General features: G+C 47.5%; 3 protein-coding genes across 3 annotated transcripts; 2 read left to right on the plus strand and 1 right to left on the minus strand.

Annotated features, from left to right (window-relative positions):
* The first annotated feature begins 3223 nt into the window (after positions 1-3223).
* Positions 3224-4113, plus strand: EV420DRAFT_1209044 (uncharacterized protein). The gene is made up of 4 exons (XM_060466362.1): positions 3224-3412; positions 3467-3614; positions 3665-3976; positions 4025-4113. Exons 1-3 carry the CDS (start codon positions 3349-3351, stop codon positions 3966-3968), a joined length of 516 nt encoding a protein of 171 aa, XP_060322965.1. The 5' UTR covers positions 3224-3348; the 3' UTR covers positions 3969-3976; positions 4025-4113.
* A 1459-nt stretch (positions 4114-5572) lies between these two features.
* EV420DRAFT_1769659 (uncharacterized protein) lies at positions 5573-6834 on the plus strand (the record flags this gene model as incomplete). The annotated part of the gene is made up of 6 exons (XM_060481039.1): positions 5573-5672; positions 5722-5763; positions 5815-6068; positions 6126-6204; positions 6256-6590; positions 6646-6834. 6 exons carry the CDS (start codon positions 5573-5575, stop codon positions 6832-6834), a joined length of 999 nt encoding a protein of 332 aa, XP_060322966.1.
* A 1207-nt stretch (positions 6835-8041) lies between these two features.
* Positions 8042-10238, minus strand: EV420DRAFT_1209068 (uncharacterized protein). Its single transcript, XM_060466363.1, has 6 exons — positions 10041-10238; positions 9715-9986; positions 9526-9663; positions 9343-9472; positions 9233-9294; positions 8042-9176 (listed from the first exon to the last, which is right to left on the minus strand). Exons 1-6 carry the CDS (start codon positions 10216-10218, stop codon positions 8322-8324), a joined length of 1635 nt encoding a protein of 544 aa, XP_060322967.1. The 5' UTR covers positions 10219-10238; the 3' UTR covers positions 8042-8321.
* Positions 10239-13349: the final 3111 nt, after the last annotated feature.

A 13349-nucleotide genomic window follows, 5' to 3' on the forward strand; every position in this document is an offset into this window, starting at 1 on the left:
AGTTAGCGTTTGGCACCCCTGGGGACTAGACGTAGAGTGATAGAACGAATGCATTAAGAGGTTCATAGGAAACCTGAATGAAAAAAGCATCGGCAGGAAAGCCGTACAACGGCACCAAGTCGCCGACCTCGTTTCCAATGAAAGATAATGCCAATGCAGGAAGGCGTGCCAATGATGGGTATTCACAAGAACAAATGGGAAAGATGATGCAGAGGGCCCATCGACATAACCCTCAAAGCTGAGAGCATTCTTGTCGATTGAGAATAAAATCTGGGGAATAAGCCAAGGAAAGGAATCTTGTTTCTACTTTGGAGAATTGATACACAGTTCGGACCTGTGAGACTGGTTAGCGGGTCGACGTGAAGAGACCAACATTCCTTATCGTAACGGTTGGTATACGTGGTTTCCTGCAAATGCCCACGGTTATATACCGGTGAACCAGGAAGACCAAATGTAGAAAATATGAAATAGGTCGTACCCTTCATCGGACTAGATAGGTGGAAGCCATAGCAAAAATGTACGCACCTTGCGTATTCCTACCCCAAACCATCGAGGAACGAATGAAAATACGAACACCAGAAAGGAAAATTCAAAGCCGAGATTATTTCGCTCAGTCGAAATTCGAATGGGTTTGAGTGTATAAAACATGAGACCTAGGGGATACCTCAAAGGAAAGAAAGAAACGACAAGTCAAAAGGCGGCCACGGACCGCGCTCGAGAAGGGCGGGTACAACGATACGAGATAGGCTATTGAATGCGTGTCCGACGGCACCATGTCGCAACTGGTACTTCTTCTGTGCTGTTTAATGGTATAGAACCTTGTGTTGTATTAGTGACAAAAAGACGCCAGGAACAGGACACAACGCGCTTCAGGAATACGATGAACAATCGACGTTGAATTTTTTCGCACATCCTATGACCGAGGAAGCCAGAAAACGAACATAAAGCGCCTAACTCACGGTCGGCTAGATTATTCAACAACTGGGATATTGGCCGAATACTGAACTCGGCCATAGTCTCGATTCCAGATATTTAAATCCTAGATTGAGCCTGCCGAGTCTGTAGGAACAGTCAAAGAATTCGGGCGCCGCTTCCGTTAAAAACAGACCCCAGCACAGACGTTGAACAAGCCATAGAATTGCCATAGAAGACATTGCTAGTAGGAAGTCCGAAACTAGAACCTAAAACGCATCAGAATAGTATATTAGGAAAAAAATTTTTAGCCTATGTTTGCGTGAGTGGACGTGACATCCTCCTGACGTGTACACCACCGTAGTGAATGGGAAAAAAAAACCATTTATCGTCATCCCAAGAACGAAAACTCGTCACAACTTTAAATGGGAAGGTGTAAATTTTCATTCCCTTTTGTGGACCTGAGACCAGCTAAATCTATGTAAAAGGTAATGAAATAAAACGCTTACCATCAACCTCAACGTCGAACCGCATTTTGATAGTGATGAGCGAAGAAGAGGCGGGATACGACATACACAAGTCCAATACCCTTGATGCATGACGGTCCAAGGTGTGGTTTTGTCTATCCTACAGAGCGAACCAATAATAAAGCAGAAAGTATCTCAATCATGGTTAGCTTTATTGCTGGCCGGTAGAAATAGTCAAAGAAATTTCGACACTTCTGTCGTGAGAGAGAGAGAGACCGCTACAGAAGACATTCGTTAGTAAGACTCGCGTCCAGATGGAAAAACGTCAGAATGCTATAATGGAGAGCAATATTTGGGCCTGCCTTTGCGTGAGTGGACGGGAATGTTCCTTTGCTAATGCGCCGTGTGAGCCTGATCAACGTGAAGGGAGAAGGGGTTCCGGGCCGTTGTTCCGGACAACGACAAGGCCCGGTTCTCGGCTCTTGATCGCTCTTTTCATCTCCATGCCTTCCTTCCTCTTGGTCTACTCGCCTTTCTCTTCTGTCGTTCCGTTAACTTGAGACTTAAAATTCGGGCGTGACATTTGGCGACGACTTCAATATAGACCGACCCGTGGTGTGCGTACGCGTTCCCTTGGGGTTCGAGGTGTGTGCAGTCTATTTTTACGTCGCTTTTCGTTAGCTAACTTCTTCGCGTACGTAGATTCTCTCCACGTGAACGCCCACCCTCCCTCGTCGTTACTAGCTTACTACGTGTCAGTACACAAGCACGATTCCCACTTCCGTCGTACTCGCTGCAAAAGTCCTTTACTATTGGGGCCGACGCCGACCAAGCTTTTGCAACCAACGTTAGCACTGGATTACAAGTATTGACGATGAAGGATCCGTAGTCTAGTGCACCCAGGGAGGATCTTAGGACAGTAAGTCTCCTCATTCTGACTATCAGCATTGAGAAAACTAATATTTTTCGTGCAGCATGGCACTCGCAACTGTCAAGGACACTATATGCGCTCTATCCCGCTTGCTAGCCCATGCTTCTTGCAGCGGGTGAGGATGACGGGACGCGGAGAGAATCAATAAAGTGGCGGGGGTTAGGGAGGGTTGTGGAGAAGTACCAGTACGTGTGTTGAAGGGAAGTCACAGGTCTTTTGGAACTGATATAGTTTGAAGGTCAAGATCATGGTGTTCTCAATATCGTGCTTTGCTGCGAATTTCGTGTCCGATATCGATCAACGTTACGAGGTATGTGATAGACGTCCTCCTGGCGCATACATTGCAGTGAATGGGAAGGAAACATTCGTCATCGTCCCAAGAACGAAAACTCGTCACGACTATAAATGGGAAGGCGTAATATTGCCTTCCGTTTTCCGTCGTGAGTGGATGCGCGTGCTCATTTTCCTGTGTATTACCTTCACCTTGTCAAAGTGGGAAGGACTCGGCAAAGCCCATTCTCGACTCTTGATCCATTTCTTCGTTCCCAACATCTTCACGCGTTCCTTTCGCTTCTACCGTACATCGCAGTAGTAGCCCTCTTCTCCAGTTCCCGTGTTTCTTCGTGACTTTAGCGGTGTTTTACGACGACTTCAACAAGGGTTGATTCCTGTGACATACGCACGCGTTTCCTTGAGGTGGGTATGCAGTCTATTTTTACATTGTCTCTCGTTGGCTAATTTCTTCTCATGCACTAGATTCTTCTCCCCGTCAAGTACCCCAGAACGTTCCGGCGAGCGGGGTGGAGGACAGACCGTTGACAGAACCAGCTTACTCCCGATAACTCTGCGACTACATCCACTCTCAAACTCTGCCCGCATACATCCTCGTCGTTGCTAGCTTGCTAAGCGCCGACTAAGTGACTAGGACACGTCAGTACGCAACCCCTACTTCCGTGGTACCCTCTGCAAATATCTTCTACCAGTAGAGTCGGTATCAACCAAAGTGTTGCAACCGACGTCAGCACTGGATGGCAAGTCATGAAGGAGCAGGATCTGTGGTCGGTGTATAACGGGTTAGCAGTGCACAGGAGTATCTTTGGACGTACGTCTCTGCGTTCTGAGTATCGGTGTGGAGGGACTAATGATCTTCGTGCAGTGTGGCACTCGCAGCTCTCAACGACACCTCGAACATGCATAGGAACGGCTAAGCGCATCAGGGAAGGAATGTGCTTTGGAGTCAAGTCGGCCATGCATGTCTGCGGATTCGGTGTACTATCGATCTTTCCACGAAGGAATGCTTGGAGGTATGCTGTCGAAGCGCTCTCTATGTCTCTTTGGCTAATTGCTCCTTCAGTTCATGGACTTCACACCCCAGTCATCGTGAACCTCCGCACGTTCGGCGTCGTCCTCGTCACCGGCGCCGGGGAGGCTCCGCTAAACACCACCCTCTCCTTCGCCGAATCCACCATCCGCCAACTCTCCCTCACTGGAGATACTCCCAACCCACACTGCACTGCCGCCCTCTAGTGCAAGATCATCCCCGAGAACCCCGACTTTGGCATCCGAGTCATCCCCACCAACAGAAGCGTCGAGGAATCCGTCACGATCCTCATGAAGACTGTCATAAACCATTTTGGACGAGTCAATTGTTGTACTAACGTCGAAGGTCAGTCTGCGGGCTCTCTTGCCAACCCAAGTCTTACATTTTGAATAGACGGGGGAAAGTGTATCGAAATCCTTGCCTATACGTACGAAAGACTGGCTCGTACGCGAGCCAATTACCCACATGGAGAAACGGTATCCGCTCGTCACGTCTATCACCTCTACAAGGCGGCCCTTCAAGTGCGGGAGCATTGTCGTGTCAGGGGTGGTGATCGCCTCACTTAACTAAGCAGCATATATGCGCACGAAATATCCGACAAATGGTTTAACCAAGGCTGCAGGTACGTCTCTTTCTCTCCCCTTTCTCGCCTGTGCCTTCGTACCTCGGGGTCCTGAAGCGGCGCAGCACATAACAGAAGTAACCCTAGCTTTGAAAGACGCGCCAAACAGTGCTTTTGATAATCTTAGCTCGAGCGGATCAGATGAATCCAGTACTCTCTGATCATCTGAGCGCCCAAAGGGCTCTTTCTTGATAGCTCCAATGTTAAAGATCCATTATCAGCCAAGCTTTGACTGTACGCAAAAAAACTCCGGAACTTGTCTAGACGACGAGACCGAGACTCATGTGAGCAAGTAGGGATGACGGTCCGATATACCCGGACCTGCAGGCATATACTGCCGTGATCTTTCTCTTCGTCTAGGTTCTCTGGTAGTGGCGAGGGCGGCTTCAGCTTGATGCGCTGTTCGAGGAAGACTCCCGTGTTAACATCATCATTTAGAGGCTGCTGACACATATCCCTTGCCGATGTCCGATGACATTCAATTTTCTATGCAGCTCAACTTGATATATCGAACTTCAACGCAAGTGGGACAGCCACTTAACCCATATGAACGGGCCCCGGACCATACTATGATCCAAACCTGAAATGATAAATATAACGCGTTCAAAAGTGCTAAATTCAACTTGATTTGAAGAGGAATGTCGTTCCATCCACCAGCCACGGATCCGACTTGGAGAACATATACAAGTGCTTTGCCAAGCGTCCTAAATTCATTCTGTAGTAGCGTCGAGGATATTATTTTCCGTAAATGCTGTGACTTACTGAACAGTGCACCGCAATAGGGATCACGGGGTTTTGTCACATTAATAGCCACACCCATTTGCGCTCTCAGATGTGATCTGAAGCATTCCTGGAGAATGAACGTTCGAACACTCTTCTCATCGTGATCGCCTGTGCCATGGCTGTGGGTATTCAATGCATGTATGGGCTCAGAAAGATACTGAATCCATTGACAGGTATATTCCTATGCGCTATGAAATCCCGAACTGTGCGCGGCTGCGCCACCCAAACATGCTCAGACTCCCATTTCACGATGTCAGGCAAATACAAGTGGCTGACGTGATGCGCCCAAGATGCGCCAGTACGACAACCCAGAAAAGACACCTTTGATGGAGTTTCATGAACAGCGCTCGCCAAAATTAGTATCTGCCTATCATGCAGTGTGCCTATAACGGTATTCCCATCCTCAGAACAATGCGAACTAAAATAAGACAACAATGCACTAATAAACGACCAGTCTCCACACGATACGAGCACACGCCTTCCTCCTCGCTCAATCCTCGCTAATTAGCTACAGGTAGCTGTTGGCCTTCTGTACAATGTCTCAGATCGATCCCGATTTTGCATCTATCAAAATATTCGCGACGCAGTACTCTGATTCCTGGCTTAACGCAGTTATCATCGAGTCCTTAACCCACGGTAAGATATTAGTCTAAACCAGTCATCCAGAAACTTACCATGGAGCTAGGCATGTACACGGCATTGCTTGCCATCGTACTGTGGCGAATTCGTGCGTAGATAACCCTAGCCGACACGATCAAACTTGAAGTTCCTCCCGTAGTGTCGAGCACAACTATCTATAGGCGGCAGGTGAAGGTCCTTGCTGTGATCTCAGTGTTCATGTACATCATGGCAACGATACACCTTGCTAAGACATGGTTCTATACCAGATGGGCATTCATAACGAAGGGAGAGACAGAAGAAACGAGGTACTTCGCCCTCATGAACTATATGGCCACTGGCCACCCTACGTGGGCCTTGACAATTGGCGATACTGTGGCATGCATCAATATATTGGTTGCGGATTGTGTTATTGTGAGTTCCCGGCCAGCACTTCCGGAGAAGCAGGTATTGAATTGAAATTCATATTAGATTTGGAGGTGCTGGATAATCTGGGAAAGGAACTGGAGGATTGTCGTCCTTCCTTGCATATGCACCGTATGCGAACTTAGTAAGTCCCTAGACTCTACCTGGATGATATCTAGTCGCTGACTGATCCAAGCCTTTGGCGTTTTAGGCATCCTTCAGCAAATGGTACCTTTGAACAATTTGCCGAGAATTATTTCAAAGGGAGACTCCATCAACTGGTCAATGGCATATTGCATTATGGCACTACCCACAACAGGAATGTGTACCGCGCTCATCGTGTATTATCTGGCTAAGGTCAGCAAGACTAGGAACTCCCCATGCTTCACGCCGAACCCATATTACCACGTCATAGAGATGCTAGTAGAATCATCCGGATTGTATGTGGTTGTCCTGGCAATCTTCATCGTGTTCGCTGCGGTGGAGAGTCCTTACAGCAGGTATCCAGGAGCGGTACTTGAACCGGTCATTGTGAGCTTGAGGTTGTTTCGCTAAGAAAGAGAAATCTCATAAGAATTTGGGACAGGGAATCGTCACGACGTTAACCCTCCTTCGTGTCGTGTCTAGGAACACAGATACGGGTCCCCCGAGCGATGATATGCATTCGCGGCATTTACAGCACCTACCCAGAACAAGAACGGAAGGCAGTGAAACGTATGCCGATGATAATGATGTAATGATCATTGGTCCGGAAAAGACGGTCCAAGTGGTATGAGCTGCGCGTGAGTGTCATCCTGGAGATGATAGTGATTTAACTAATCGGAAAGGTGAAAATAATAGTTTGTACCTTGTCAGTTATATGTACGCAGCAACAGCCCAGTTATCAGAAGATATGTTTGCGTGCTATAGGATTGTCTCGCGTCTGAGTATCACGTACGAAATGAGATCTTCTCATGTGGGTACTTTGTCAGACAAGGGTCGCGATTCTCAAGCAAGGCTGATGCTGTGATTCGTCACTTCATTTTGATGTCGTTCCATCTCTCACTTTTCAGGCGATCTCAACGTCGAAATTAGCGAATTACTGACCTGTAAAGGCGCAGCAAAAACAGATGTACCATATTCTTAATGGAAAAATGAGTCTTTACGCGCAACATACCGTTAAAAACTGACCCGATGCTATGAGCCTCTTGCTCACACATTCATCTCAAGATCAGGGCTTAACCCTGCATATATGCGGAAGGCATTATGTCTATTTCGATGCAAGAGCACGCAGTTCACAGCTTTACAACAATGTGCCATCAGCCTCTTGGCGCCGAAAGGCCAGGTCCGCGATTCATAATAAACGAGCGGTCCTACCTACCATCTGTGATGCCACGTACTTCCAAAAAGGAAGAACCATCACTCGATGCCGGGGTTCGACGAGGATAGTCAACAGCTAGATGATCCAAGGTGAGTTGTGATTCCTCAGAAGAAATGACTATGAGCTCACTTATATATTAGCCGTTGACAGTAACTACCACAGGCTCTCGTTCAAACCCTTCCGATGTCGAAAGATCTTGGAGACCAAGCGAACAAGAAGACGTGTCATGGGGTCCTCCAGCATGTCAGCAACTTATCCCCCTTCTTTTTATTCTTCTCAACAAACAGCCCTGTTGAAGGAATTTGGACTCGCACCCAAATCCACGTTCCGAGGGTGCAGGTGAAAATCTGCCTTTGAGGACTGCGAGGATTCGTTGGTAGCTTTGGATTGATTTACAGAGGCTTTCGTAGTTGAATACGAAAATAATAGCAAGGTTATCGCTGCCGCAAAGACACACCCCTCTTCTCTTCCTCAAATACCAGGCTTAATGTAGTCTTTAGCTAGCGACTGCACTAACATAACGGAACTAGCCAGCCAAAAGGGGACGATGGACAGTCTTGCACAAGAAATGGTACGCGAACAAACGCAGCAGACCTGCTAGCCAACAAAATCAACATTTCGTATTAGCGTGACACATCTACATCCATAGTCAACATTGGCATGAAAAACGTGCGCAATTTATCCCCCTACAGACATCACTCGTACGTCCCCGCAAGGGCAAATATATTTTCATCGCAAGGATAACAAGGACTTTGACTCCCACTACTGAAGGCGCACACGTCATGCAGAGCCGTAGCGTTGCGACACTAGCACAAACTCTCTGTGACGTCTATTTCCCATTGATTCTTCCTCCATGCGCAATGCAATAGACGGAATTCTGCAGCTTCCCATATCCATCAATGTCATTTCGCACGAGATCGCTCCCTCGCCCGCTTCTCAGCTGCAAGCCGCACTCTCACCAATGCTCTCGTCTTCAACCTCCGCTCAACATCATCAACAGCTGCTTCAGGGCGAGGCGCGCGCCTCCTCTCAAGCAGTTTCCCCAATAAATGCGCTCGACCCTGCATCAGGAATTCTTCCTTCTTTTCCGCTGACGACTGATCCCAGTCACTCGAAGATTGAGAGCCAAGCGCATCACAAGAGTTATCCTGTCTCTTCTTATCTTCAATTCGTGATGATAGCCGATTAAGCAAAGTCGGACTGGACAGCGATGATGCACCCAAATGAGCACGTAAAGACTCCAAGGCGGTACGAACAGGTTTCTTGGACCGCACGCACGTGATTTCGGGGATGTTAGAGGGTGCTGGCAAAAGACAAGGTATATCTTCCCTCGATTTGCCCTTCATGTTGGGTTGGAATCCAACATTACTTGGGGTAGCATCATGGAATTCATCGTTAACTCTTGATTTCCCTTTCACGTCAGGTCTAGTCACTTCAATGGCATCGGTAATCGAGGTAGGCATATCCATTTCATCGGGTATAGTCGCTTGTGCTACGGGAGGATCTACAGAGTGGGATGGCGCTCTACTAGCGCTGGGGTAATGACAACCTGACGGAGACCAGGATATCGAACGGACGCGAGATACGTCGTCCTCATGCCAATCGGAATCTCGAGATGATAACGGTGCATTGTTGTGGTTGCAGGGAGTTGGTGACCTGGATCGGGGCCTGGATTTCTGGCGGGGGTGCTCGTTGACCTCTCGCCATCGCCGTGGTCTTGGCCTTGGAGGAGAGCCTACATAGGGAGGTGTGTCGTACTAGTCAACCGCTTGTGAGTACACAGAGATATAAGGACGGTTTTGTGACTGCTCACCTGGACGGCACTATCATACACGAATAGGCCCTTGAAAGGCAACCTCACATACGAGTAGACCTCTACTCGCTTCAGTAAAGAATACTTGGCAGGGAGCGACGGTTACTCACCATGCACAAAATGCTCTGCCATAACTCTTCCACCCGTATCAATATCCAAGAACTCTGCTAACAGCTTCACAGCGGACTCCGAGCGAATATCGATGGATTTCATGAGCGATATCGTGAACGTCGTGAAGAACTGCGTTCCTCGTCAGTCGTCTACACAAAACAGAAGCGAAGTAAAGGCCGCACCTCAACATCAAGATCGTCCCACACTCTGAACTCGCGCCTCAGAAACATCGTCGTCTTGCTAACCATCTCCTGGCTTGCAGCGAACTGTGCTGGAGTGGGGTACGGCCGGTACTTTGTATACACATTCGAGGCTACATGCTGTGAAGGAGTCAGATGGCACAAGTATAACAACATTATGATTCAACGCACCTTGGCGTACAACCTATGCTCATATACCCAGCGCCGCTTCTCTATCGACCTCTCCAGCTTATCCACCTCATTCTGATCTCGTCTTCCCCATTCCCTCCTGCGCCTCTGTCTATGCACTTCAGGCTCCCTGTTCGTCACAGCATGTAATGGCAACAATCCCGGCTTCGAGAGAGGCACCAAGTAATGCTTCTGATAATCATAGCGTGACCGGATTCGGTGAATCAGATATTCTCCAGTCGTCTGAGCGCACAATGGGCACTTCCTCGATTGCTCTAAAAGAAACATTGTCATCCCACACACCCACTATATGCGAAAAATTAACTCACCAGTCCAAACGACGAGACAATCAAAGCAAAACTCATGCGAGCAAGTGGGTATGATGGTCCGGCCAACGAGGGCTTGCAGGCATATGCTACAGTTATCTTCTTCTTCTTCTTCTTGTGAGGGCGGCGAGGGTGACTCGATCTTGATGCGTTTGCGAGGAGGGCTAGTAGAAGAGCTCATGGGCGGGAGCAAAACGAAGGAATCGCCATGCTGACATCATCATTTAGGGGCTGATGACAAATGTTCACACGACGGCGGAATTCATGCCGGTTTCCTCAAACTCTCTTCCTTGCGTCTGTGCTTATATGTTTTCCGAAGCTTTCTGAGAATTTGAATTCTATGCCCTCACGCCAAACCCTGAGTTCTTTTTAGAGCGGCTTTATTTAATCCTCCACTGACATCATTCGCACTGTTCTTACGCTGGATTCTCGCTTTTTGTCCCTTTCACCCTTGTCGACATCGTCTAATTCCTATCCCTCAGTACCTTCATCGTTCTATCTCATCGTTCCTTCTGCATATTATGCCAGCTGAATCCCTATTAGTTGCCTCCTACAATTATACCAGAATCTGTGTTTTCCTTATCCCAGCGCGATAAAATTCGGTCCCAGAAACAAGATTCTCTCCCACAACGTATGTACCTTGGGATACAGATTGCATTCATCTGGTCCTGTGACTTTGTGCTAATTCTTTGAAAAGACCTCATACGTACTTTGCTCGTGGACACCGCAATAAACAAGTCGTTAGCTCCTTCCCATCCCTTCGCCGGCCATAGAAGAAGTCTTGGCTGAGATGGGAAATCATTCTTCTCTTTAATTGAGCGTGCGCCTTTTTAAAAGCAGACGACGCACAAGAATGGATACGTCACCTCAGTGAAAACTCAATTGCAGCCCAGTTCACTTTAATTTCAGAGTCGAAAAGCCGAGATACAACAGTACTGCAGACTAGCCTATGTTTTGGAAGCAGCTTCAGATTCCTAAACTCGAACCATTCACTATGACGTCTCGGATATTTGGGATGCTGGACTGTAAGGAAGACAAAGTACGTCTCAAGGTTTGTCTTCGGATCCACGTACTTCTATTTGAAGTCGCACAGCATTTTAGCCAAACCATTCATTCTGTCTTTATGATCCCTGAATCCAAACCTCCGCTTCAGAGAACTCCAATCAACCGATCCTTTGCGCACCCAAATCCCGAGAAGCACGACTCCCCATCTCCAGAAGGTTTTCGATCTCCACCAGGCCATCGATCCTGACACAAAGAACTATCGAAATATGTCACACTTCCAAGAATATTTGGGGTGCAACTTTCTCTTGCGGATTCGAAGCAGGAACGGGATCGCAAAATGCATTATACATCGCAGAACACAGGTCGTTGCGGGAAGACATGAAGCTGCCATCTCGTCCTGATGTGCAACCACTGATTAATGTCGAGGTAACTTGGTGATTGATGCATGGCTGTCACGAGTGATGATCATAGACGGAATACAAACTAAACTCAGCCGTTTGAGATCTCCTCGCATTCGTCGACACAAGGGTCGACATTTAAACACCAGGTGTGAGGAGGGCACGAATACGCCACGAGGTACGCAAAATATGCACCTTAGTCCCTTCCATTGAATAAATCCATTTGCCGAGCAGACAGACGGCGAGGATTCGTGCTATTTTCCTTGTTTCTCACTTTCTGTACAAGTACGCTCCCTCCAAAAATTCACACTCAAAAATCTGCATTTCAGACTGTGAAAATGAGCTAAAACTCATGTATATTGACCATCATCATTGGGGAGCCACACGTCGCAGTTACTCCGCAACTGCAAATTCCTCAACCCTCCTCCGCACAGGTAACGCTGCATTCCACTTCAGATATTGACAGGCGCCTTAAAGATAGTGGTTGCGCAAGTGACTCAAGATCCGTCTTCCTCCCAGAGGCAACGCGAAGGAGTATCAAAGCCGGAGCGATCCCTATCAAAAATCGGTCAGAATGTCTCTTTTAAAATAACCCAATACTTACGGTAAGAGAAGCCAGAACGACTTGCGGATAGTTACTGTATGGACTATTCATCGCAAGGAATGGTATATAGATCGCCAGTACAACGGCATACAACGCAGCAGATTCTACGATGATCTTCATAACTCGGACCGAGACCTATTCGTGTTCGACTGGATTCGGGGCATACACGTCTTCGTTGAAGATCTTTGTAGGTTTAAGGTACGTAATCTATTCATACTTTTGGTCCTCGTGGGTTGATATCCTGTAACATAGGTTCTCTTCCTGCGAGCACCTACTATCCTTCATCTGCAGGAGTGTATGTATACGCATTCTGATTATCTGCATCGGGACTAATATTATTTGCACAGCCTGTCACTCTCCTCTGCGACCTCAGACCTATCGTACGACGTCTTCAACAATGCCGTATGGGCTTCAGAATGCTACATTTCGCATGCTACTTTCCGTTCATCATAACAGGCAATGATGGACTTGCTAGGAGCACCGAAGCCACGAAGAAGTACAAAGGGGAGACGCGCCGCAAGGAGAATGTATTTCGTTAGAGTGTAATCGCAGACTAGGGAGGGCTTCAAGAGTGGCACGTACTTCTGAGTGTTATTATCTCTGGTTGCTGATATCAAGACTGAGATCACGGTGTTCCGGATCATGCATCGCTGCAAATTCGGAACGGGATAACGAGCATTCCTCCCTTCGTAGCCATCCACTTGGTACATCACCTGATTCGAGTATGGTATAAAATTTTCCCTCTCTCTTGGCCAACTATTGTCCCTTATCTTTACACGTATAAAAAGGGAATAAGTTAAACTGGTCGGACTCGGTTCTGCCATCAAACCCTCGTCGATATAATATGAAACACAATGATTGTTCCATCGCCATATGTCGGGTGTATGACGGAAATGATTGATATCTGTTGCTGGAGATGTTCAATACAGATGTCACGGTAACAATGCAGCCGTAAACCGTACAAAAACTGTCGTTCCTATACGGACAATTTCTCCATGCCGATGAATATCGGTCGTGCGAATGTGAGCATGATTAGCTTCATCAAGGTCACATTTACTTACCACGATGCCATTATATGATCCCCTACCGCTCTTTCGACAACCATATGAATACAGCCCAACTTTAGAGTTGTTCATGGCACGGAATCACATCCGCATATGCCGTATGCATCCCTGATCAGAAATAGGCGCATTTGTTTGTTATATTCCACCGTTGCAATTATATTGGTATCTTTTTGGCACCATCCGTGTTTAGGACTTTGCTATGCAGTAAATGTCGCACACCCAGAACACGGTATGACAGAAC

The sequence above is a fragment of the Desarmillaria tabescens genome (assembly GCF_030435595.1).
Source record: "Desarmillaria tabescens strain CCBAS 213 chromosome Unknown EV420scaffold_96, whole genome shotgun sequence".
Classification (NCBI taxonomy): Eukaryota; Fungi; Basidiomycota; class Agaricomycetes; order Agaricales; family Physalacriaceae; genus Desarmillaria; species Desarmillaria tabescens.

Excerpts from the sequence above, each read along its gene's own strand:
- EV420DRAFT_1209044 (XM_060466362.1), top strand. The coding sequence starts at position 3,349 with ATGAAGGAGCAGGATCTGTGGTCGGTGTATAACGGGTTAGCAGTGCAC. Across the intron at positions 3,413-3,466 it reads GCACAGGAGTATCTTTGGAC|TGTGGCACTCGCAGCTCTCA; the intron begins GTACGTCTCTGC and ends ATCTTCGTGCAG. Across the intron at positions 3,615-3,664 it reads CCACGAAGGAATGCTTGGAG|TTCATGGACTTCACACCCCA; the intron begins GTATGCTGTCGA and ends TTGCTCCTTCAG.
- EV420DRAFT_1209068 (XM_060466363.1), bottom strand. The coding sequence starts at position 10,218 with ATGAGCTCTTCTACTAGCCCTCCTCGCAAACGCATCAAGATCGAGTCA. Across the intron at positions 9,664-9,714 it reads AGCATAGGTTGTACGCCAAG|CATGTAGCCTCGAATGTGTA; the intron begins GTGCGTTGAATC and ends ACTCCTTCACAG. Across the intron at positions 9,295-9,342 it reads GGCAGAGCATTTTGTGCATG|AGGTCTACTCGTATGTGAGG; the intron begins GTGAGTAACCGT and ends TGAAGCGAGTAG.